At 43.6% G+C, this 9,552-nt stretch overlaps 1 protein-coding gene across 2 annotated transcripts in view; it reads right to left on the bottom strand.

Moving 5' to 3' along the window:
* Positions 1 to 1,508: 1,508 nt before the first annotated feature.
* Positions 1,509 to 9,552, bottom strand: part of WWC3 (WWC family member 3) — a 107,788-nt gene continuing 99,744 nt past the window's right edge. For both annotated transcript variants that reach the window (XM_018044719.1, XM_018044720.1), the window contains exons 19-23: positions 9,182 to 9,346; positions 8,246 to 8,338; positions 5,713 to 5,940; positions 5,443 to 5,570; positions 1,509 to 4,224 (exon numbers count right to left, since the gene is read on the bottom strand). In XM_018044719.1, coding sequence (XP_017900208.1) covers positions 4,158 to 4,224; positions 5,443 to 5,570; positions 5,713 to 5,940; positions 8,246 to 8,338; positions 9,182 to 9,346 — 681 coding nt within the window. In that variant the 3' untranslated portion in view covers positions 1,509 to 4,157. The remainder of the gene's footprint in view (positions 4,225 to 5,442; positions 5,571 to 5,712; positions 5,941 to 8,245; positions 8,339 to 9,181; positions 9,347 to 9,552) is intronic.

Raw genomic sequence — 9,552 nt, 5'->3', positions numbered from 1 at the left:
TAGGTTCTGTGAATCAAAAACAGTCACAGCTCCAGTGAGATATCACTGTACACCTATTAAGATGGCTAGGATAAAAATAACAAGTGTTGGCCAGAAAGTGGAGAAATTGAAGCCTTTGTATATTCCTATCCCTGGTAGGGAATATAAAATGGGCAGCTGCTTTGGCAAAGTTTGGCAGTTCTTCAAATGATTAAACAAAGAGTTATCATATGATCTAGCTATTCCACTTTAAGGTATAGACCCAAGAGAAATAAAGGCCTATGTCCACACAAAAAATTGTAACATGGGGTGGGAAGTGGGAAGGAGGTTCAGGAGGGAGGGGCAAACATTATGCCTATGGCTGATTCATGTTGATGTATGGCAGAAACTAACAAAATATTGTAAAGCAATTATCCTCCAATTAAAAAAAAAAAAAAACACTTGTATACAAATGTTCATAGCAGCATTATCCCTATTAGGCAAAAAGTGGAAACCCAAATCTCCATCCACTGCTGAACAGATAAACACAATGTGGTCTATCTACACAAAGGAATATTACTCAGCAATAAAAAGGAATGAAGTCCTTAACACAGGCTACAACGTAGATGACTCTGGAAAACATGATGCTGAGAAAACAAAGCCAACACAAAGGCCACATACCAAGTGATTCCATTACTAGGAAACATCCAAAATAGGCAAATCCACAGAGAAAGATCAGTGGTTGTCAGGGAGTGGGGGAGGAGAAATAGGGATGACAGTTAATGGGCACAAGGTTTCTTTCTAGGGTGAGGAAAAAGTTCTACAATTGATTGTAGCTTTTGTGCTATGAATAAACAACTCTTAATATACTAAAAACTGATGAATTACATATTACATGCTTTAAACAGGTGAATTGTATGGTATGTGAATTCTATCCAGAGAAAGTTCACCCCCCTACACACACCAAAAAAAGCACATGGGCTTTTAAAAAAAATCCCCAAAACAGATATTTGGATTCTGCTCAATTAAAAAATGAATGACCTTGAGACAAGTGAAAAGGTGAACCATAGATGACAAATGCCATTGAGGAGTTATTAAACGTTATGATGTGATAAGGCTACTGTCCACGCCTTTCTTTCTTAGCCATACATACTGAAATGTTTCCAGCTGAACCAAGAAGGTAGATGGGATTTGCTTCAGAAGATGGAACCAAGGACAGCGGAAAGTTCGGTGTAGACCAAACAAGATGGGCCAAGAATGATTTATGTTGAAGGGGTGGGGGGAGAGGGCTTTATGTGTGTTCACTGTATTATTCTATTTTCATACCTCTATTTTTATGTTGAAAAAGCTGTTTTCAGTCACAAAGTCACGTCTGACTCTGCGACCCATGGACTGCAGCCAGGCCTCCCTGTCCATCACCATCTTCTGGAGTTCACCTAAGTTCATGTTCATTGAATCAGTGATGCCATCCAACCATCTCATCTCTTACATACATTTTTATATATTTAAGTCTATAATTACATTTTTAAAAAATCACACAATTTCCATTCTGTTTTTAAGGCAGGTTAGTTTAATTTTATAGAAGAAATACTTTCAAAAGATACAAATGACACAATTAGAACAGAGACAAAAATAGAGATGAATACTGATTATAACTTATTCCCACAACAGAAGGTTACATATTTCGGTGGTGACAGTTAAGTTACCAGATGAATGGAAGACCAAATTCCCTTTTATTTGCTGTAGTGTTCCTAAAGGACCCTGGTGGCAGACTTTGGATTGTTCCTGGACTAAACTGCTGATAAAACAAGGCAGAGGTTTCTTACCACAAGGCACAATTATGGACAAACTTAAACATAAGAAAATACCCCTTAAGACGATAGGACTTCACTTTTTAGACATGTGGGATATTTTCCAGGGGGTGGTAGTTTTAACTAGTCAGAAGCTGCAAAATCAAGTCAGGAAAGAGAAGCCAATTAGGGGACATTGTGTCCTCCTGCCTCCTCAGCTGGCCTCTATCGCTGTCCACCTGCCCCTTCTGTCCACAGACTGCCAAGCAGCAGGAAACCCATCACCTCCCCTCCTTCATCTGCCTGGCTTTTCTTTGCTTTCTTAGGATGGTCCCATTCAGGTGCAAAAGCAGACAGACTCAGGAGAGAGGGAGGGACACACAGAAAGGTGCAAGCAGCGCTCCCGGAACTGATGTCAAAGCACAGACTATATCTGTTTCTACTGAGGCAAAGCAGGGATTTCTTTTTGTTTTCATTAAACTCTGGGGTGGGGAAGCACGCCAAACAAAAATCATCAGTCTTGACTGGGCAGTGACATTTATCTGCAAATCCTTGCAGGCTTTTTGTACAGGCACAGTGGGTTTCCCTACATTGCCACTTTGTAGAGCTTGAAAGTAAAAGCTGCTTCAACCCTTCAACCCACTGAGCGCTTCAAGTGGCAATGTGGCTACAGAGCGCCTAGGCAAGGTGGCTGGGACTGCCCCACTTCTGGGGAGCCATGCACCTGAAATGTACATGATTTGCTTTCCATACACCCCAGAGTCCAGCACCAGCCAATTCGTCAGTCTCAACAGCTGGGGACAGGGAGGGCCTGCCACCATCCTGACCCATTCACTAACGCTGTCTCCTGGCATTTTTGGCAGGCACTGATGTTTTATGTGTCTCTACCTCTGTTGTGGGTATGTATACAGGGAAATGAGCAAAGGAAAAAAGGAAAAAAAATCGAGACTAGAGGCAGAGATTCTTAGCAATAAGTGGCAAGTATGAAAAAGCACAAAGTTTTCAGCTTTACCACCACTGACAACTTCACTGTCCGTGATAGGTCAATGAAATGCATTTACAAAATTCATTTTTAATAAATGTGAAAATAAAGGCAGATTATACAAGGGAGTGGTTACAGACTAATGAGAAGAGAGATGCTGCTGATTAAGGGGGGAGGGGGGACACTTTCAAGGGAAGGGCAGAAAGACGGCGGTGTGGGGACGAGGGCGTTTTCTCTTACATTTTGTGTGATTCACCTCGTTTACTTCTCCGAGGCCTCATGAAGGAGAGTGCATTCCATAGATAATAAATACGTAGTAGACAAACTATACCATTTGGCATTTTATGAGGATGGTATAGTTGTATTACGTAAAGAATTTTTTTCCTCGTCAGCTAATTCTAAGATTTCTTAAGAAATATCAGGACGACTCCAGTATGGGGCGGAGGCCATCTGATTGAAAGCAAATGCTCTCCTGTGAGCCACTTGCTGGCTAGATATGGCTCCCACAGAAGCCTGCCTCCTCAAAAAAGCGCCTTGGAAGGTTCTCGTGTCCGTGCTGTGACGGCTCCATCCATCAGCGGATCCACTGACTCGCTGAAAATGCACCTTCCTTCTCTTTTCACTTTCCTGCAAGCAGAGCAGAAGCTCCACCACTGCCCTCTTTGTTGGGTCTCGGTCTCAACTGGATAGGGCGGACTAGAAAGGCAGAGGCCGGGGGAGGGCGGGCTGTGTGGCTGCCGCCAGGGGCTCTAGAACCGCCTTCAGACCTGGGGCCACAGGGACACCAGGTGCCCGCAGGGCACCAGGCACTGACTTCTGATTGAGCCCCTGCGGTGGCACCTGACTGAGCCCCTGCGGTGGCATCTTAAGGGAACACAAAGGGTGCCAAAGTGTATGATATACATGACAAATGCATGGAGGAGGAGAATTCAGCATATAGTGTTTGCATTTCGGGTGTCAGACACAAAACCGGCCCCAAAGTTCCATTCTACCGCATGACAAATACTGAAGAACAAAATTTCAGTCTTAAAATACATCTTAAAGTCAGTATTTTCCTTCAAGGAAAAAAAAGTACTATAAATAAATTACAATACAGTGAATTTGCCTGAACTCACTTCGTTTCTGTCTTCCAGCCTTTAAGTCAAATAAAACAGCGTTAAAAACTGTACACTCTTAACATGATAATTGATCTCTTATAAAATAACCTGTCTTCAGAGATGTCAATTTCACAACAAGGAAAAACCAAGCCCTGTTGCCGTCACTATTATAAAATATGTATGTATAGATATATGTGTTTTGGTTTTTTTTTTACAAAATGTGTATATTAATAGCTTTGCACAAATATTTTAAAGACAAATTTAGCTAGCCTAAGAACTTCATTAAAATAAAACAGGCAGATAAATACTTCATGTGTACAAAGCACTACATCAAACATCATCGGCAGGCAGAGGAGGTACGTTAATCCTTGGTCTTGTAAAAAATGCTATCTTCTCCCTGGGATTGGAAAGAATAACAGGTTAGGGGTTGATGGAAATCCAACAAAATCTGGCAAGAGCATCTGCTATCAATGAGAGCTTTTCTTACTGAGAGAATGCATTGAATTTCAATTCCCAGGAGCACATCTGTTTGTATATAGATTTTCTAAATCTTTTTGCACTCCCCCCTCCCAATTTTAATAGAGGTTACAAAGCCCCATGAGGGCAAGGGTTTTTCTTCAGTAACTAGAATGGTGCCTGGTATATGGAGATGCTCAGTATATTTTTTCTTTATGAATAAATGAAAAAACTATACAAGTTCTAAATCATAATCGACTACTCTTACATGAAAGGTCCAGAACAGGCAAACCCACAGAGGTAGAAAGGAAAATGGTGGCGGCCAGGAGCTGATGGGAGGCTGGGATGGGGAATGACTGCTTAATGGGTCAGGGGTTTCCTTCCAGGGTGATGGAAATGCTTTCAAACTGGACAGATTGTGACTACTAAATGGCATGGAACTGTCCACTTAAATTTAAAGCGGTTAATTTTATGTTATGTGAATTTCACCTCGGTTTTGTAAAAAGCCAAACACAAAAGAAAATGGATATAACTAGGTAATTTTCCTCACATTAAAAAAATAAACACAGGGAACGCTAGTCTATGCTATTCAAATTCAAGATAGTGGTTATTCTGGTGTGGGAAATCTGGAAATGCTAGTTAACATTTGATTATTGCTGTGTAGTGTTTATGACAATTCACTGATACATTTCATATGTAGGATATACAGGCTTCCCTAAATGTCTATTATGATTCAATCAAAAACTAAAAAGGCAAAGGTGATATGTATATGTATCTAAATGTGAATCACTGTGTTGTTTACAAAAGCAAACATCTGGAAAGAAGCAGAGGATAAATTGGTTAGAAGTAAATTATATCTATTAGATGAGAGATTACTACCGAAAAAGGTAACAGATGATGCAGCAATAGGGGATATTTTACTTTAAAAAAGAGCTAAATGCAAACTCCAATGCACAGTATGATTACAAGCAGCTGAAAAAAACAGTGCTTGGGGTAAAAAAGATCAGAAGAGAACAGCACAATGCTAACAGCAGTGAAGATTTCTGCTTTGTTCTCGACCTCCTGCGGGTCTTTTTCAATACTTAACTTGACTTTTTAAAACGACAAAGGGCTGATAGTAAAAAGCCTGCGGGAAAGTGAGGCCCGGGCTTCTCCTCACCTGAAAGTCTGCACTTGGATGGGCTCTTTGAGGTTCTGCCCACGCAGCTGGCACACCCCCTTAGAGGCCTTCTTCAGCATCTTCTCGGCTGCCTGTTCTTGATGGAAGTCAAGTTTGGTTTGTCTCGTCTGGAACAGCAACCAGCAACGCGGGGTCAACGGGAAGAACGCCGGAAGCCCCAACAGCTCCGGTGCGGGAGGGGCACCGGGAGGGGGAGAAAGGCCCGCCCACCGGCCCGCCCCCTTCGCCCCGCCGAGGGCGCTCGCTCACCTGCCGCTCGGCCTCCCGCAGCAGGCTCCGGAAGCGCTCGTCTCGCAGCAGCCAGGCTGGTGGGTCGGTGTGGCCGCGGAGCTGGGCATCCTCCAGGCGCTGGCGCAACTCGCGCAGGGCGCACAGCTCCTCGTTCAGCTGCCGCTGCCGCGTCCGCGACGCCTGGAGGTCCAGCTCCAGGTCTAGGGATGTGCGCGCCGCCAGCGCCGCCAGGGAGGACCTGCAGGGCTGCAGTCCAGGGCAGTGAGCACCCCACCTCACCCCCACCCCCCACCCCCCGCGCCCTGCCAGCAGCTTCTTCCCCTGGCCTGTCCCCATCTCCCGTCCCCTACTCCAGGGAAGGGGCCACTGGAGGGGTATTTCTCAACACACCATCCATCCATGTGGGTGACCGGGGTTCAAACCCATGTCCAAGAACAAGCCAGTGACAGCCAACTGTCCGCTGGAAGGACCATCTTAGGCTTTGGCCCAAGTGCACAGAAATATACCCTCTCACATGGGGCAGACGGGAGTCATCTTTCTGAAATGCTATTTGACAATATACTAAGTCACTTCAGTCGTGTCTGACTCTGTGTGACCCCATAGACGGCAGCCTACCAGGCTCCCTCCTCCTTGGTATTCTCCAAGCAAGAACACTGGAGTGGGTTGCCATTTCCTTCTCCAATGCATGAAAGTGAAAAGTGAAAGTGAAGTCGCTCACTCGTGTCCGACTCTGTGCGACCCCATGGACTGCAGCCCACCAGGTTCCACCGTCCATGGGATTTTCCAGGCAAGAGTACTGGAGTGGGGTGCCACTGTCTTCTCCGTTTGACAATATAAGCGAAAGTTAACTTGACATGAGCTTTCTTTGGTTCTGACATTTGATTTTGACTTGCATTTGAAAGGCACAGGCAATGTTGTGCAAAAAGGTTTATGAGAGGAAAAAATTCTAAATAGCTAACAAGAGAAAGGGCTTTCCTGGTGGCTCAGATGGTAAAGAATCTGCCTGCAAAAGGGGAGACTCTGGTTTGATCCCTTGGTCGGGAATATCCCCTGGAGAAGGGAATGGCTACCCACTCCAGTATTCTTGCCTGGGAAATTCCATGGAGAAGACCCTGGCGGGCTACAGTCCATGAGGTTGCAAAGAGGTGATGACCACTAAGTGACTAACACTTTCACTTAACAAGAGAAAAGTGATCAAATACATTATGAGGGCAGCAGAGAACGCAGCCATTGAAAAAGATGAAACCTATACCAAAATGGCAAAATCTTAAAGATCTACTGTGTAAGGGAGAAAAAAAGCATGAAATAAACCATGTGAGGGCTTTCTGTTTAAACACACACACAATGTCAAAAAAAGTTCCTTCCCAGGGAATTCCCAGATGGTCCAGTGGTTAGGGCACCCCTCACCCCAGGTTCAATTCCTGCTGGAGAACCTAAGACTGCAAGCCACGTGATGTGGCCAAACAACAAAAAATGTTCTTCCCTGTATAAGCCTGAAGTAATAAGCAAGTCTGCTGTTTTTAAGTTCTGAGAAAAGAATTTTGTACAAGGAGTTGAAAGCAGTACTTCCCACTGCATGGCAAACAACCCTGGGGAAGGCAGTTAGTGCAACAAAATCACAAATCCATGAGCATATCAACGTTCTTTAGAGGACTGAATCACCGTATGTGTTTTACATACTCATAACACTATTTTGCACATATGCAGAAGTTAAATGCAAATATAAATGACTTGATAAATACAAATTTATATAAAAGCACTGCTGAATTCATAACAGAGTTCTTAACCAGGAGTGACTTAGCCACTCAGGGGACACTTGGCAACATCTGGGGATATTCTTGTTTGTCACAAATGGGGGGGTGGCGTGGCGCATGCTACTGGCAAGGCCAGAGATGGAGCTCAGCTTCCCACAGTGCACAGGACGCCCCATGACAAAGAATGATCTAGGCCAAAATGCCAACAGCATTGCTGTTGACAAATATGTTTGTAGCTGAATTATGTGTTTTCTTATCATTCTCAGCCAGCAGCTACTCTAAACAAAACCACCACAAGGAGATCTGGGAATTTATTTTTCTTTAAAAGAATCCTTCCCCAGGAAAGTAAAGGAACCACTAATTTACAAACTAAAAGTAGCAAAACTTTGTACACTGGTGTGATGTAGGGAAAAAAACTTGGTTATATAAAGGACATGAAAGAAACAGTCTTATGTAGAAGAATGCTCCACGTTGGAAGCCTCAAATTTTCTTAACTGTATATACTTGCTTTTCAAAAAAGAAAAAAAAATCTGATATAGGATGGCTGATTGTTTATTAATTTACTATATTTTAAAATGTAAAGATCATGTATTATCTTTGATTATGACATTATCTTGGGAAACATAAATATTGGTAACGTTGGCTTTATATACAGTTTTAAGAAATTACATCTAAGTAAAGAAGGAAATAAATATATTACCTTTTGAATAATATAGTTAAAATATTACCTTGTCAGGCTTGCAGAAATAGCTCCCAGGGTACATATAGACTACACATTAGTCTACGTGGGCACATACCTGCTTATAGCGAAGGGTCCGTCTTTCCAGAGTGTTTCGCACAAAGGGGGACTTCCGAGGCAGTGTGGAACTGTCACTGTCACTACGATAAAGCTGCATCGAAAAGACGAAGGTTCAGAAACACTTCCTTAAGAATTCACATGCATCCTCTGTGTACTCTGAATTGGACTACTCTGTTTCTCCTGCAGGTACTCACCCTTAAGGCTTTTAGAGTTTTTACCATGACTCTGGGTATCACTTAAAAGAAAACCTACACAAGAGTTTCAAGCAAAACAAAGGCAGAGCGAATAAGCGGACCAACCCTCATCCCCATTCCTCCCTTGCGTCCATCAGCCAAACCAGGTCAGGTTTCCAGGCTGATCCAGCAACACAATTTCCATCTTATCAGTGCCAACTGCCACTTGATACAGTGGGACGCTCATGAAAGCCTGCGCTGCCCTCAGCATTTTTCACTTTTTTATCAATCGTTCTTGTCTGCTGTGTTTCTAGCTTTGGCAAAAGCTGGAGAGAACGGCGTTCCAGGAAAGAGCCCCGTTCCTGGCAGGAGGACAAGTGCACACCACTAACGCCCACTCTGCTCACCAAGGGAAAAGGCCCGCTTTTAAAAAGAAAAATAAATAATGCCGGCTTCATGGGAGCCAAGACAGCCTGTATTTTATTTGGCTGCAGGTTCTTGTTTTGGGATCAATGTATATCTGCATGAAAGCAAAGTCCTTGCCTTCATGGCCTTATTTTCCACACATAGTTAGATTTGCTTGGGGCAAAGTGAGGAGATGAGACCAACATCAATTTCCTACCCACCCATGCATGGTGTGCCTTTAGTGGTATCATTTGTGAGAACATAGATGTCTTTTAGCATAAATAAGTAAAAAAATAATAATAATAAAGGGGACATAAAGAAAACTTCTAGACAAGTGGCAAGGAATCCCAACTTACTCTGCAAACGTACTGGCTTCGTGCTCCAGGCGAGAAAGTCTGAGAACGGACAATGGTGCTGCTCCGAACGAAGGGTGAGCCGCGGGCCCTGCGGCTGGGCCTCTCCTTCCGAAGACTCGCTACCTCTTCGGGGAAAAGATCTTCTGTGTTGGTCTCCTTATCAACCTAGACACAATTTATTACCATGACTCTTGCTAGGACATAAGCAATCAACTCCATGTGACCCACTCTTCCGTCCTCCACATGGACTTCTAGGTGGCATTTGACACTTAATACGTCCAGATTTTCTGATATTCCCTTGGCCAAGCATCTCAACCTAACTAGTCTGTTCAAGCAAAAAAGTTTTCATGTCATTCTGGACTCAGCTCTCT

The sequence above is a fragment of the Capra hircus genome, unplaced genomic scaffold (assembly GCF_001704415.2).
Source record: "Capra hircus breed San Clemente unplaced genomic scaffold, ASM170441v1, whole genome shotgun sequence".
Lineage (NCBI taxonomy): Eukaryota > Metazoa > Chordata > Mammalia > Artiodactyla > Bovidae > Capra > Capra hircus.
The sequence above is the reverse complement of the archived record's forward strand: the minus strand, read 5'-3'. Positions and strand labels throughout refer to the sequence as shown.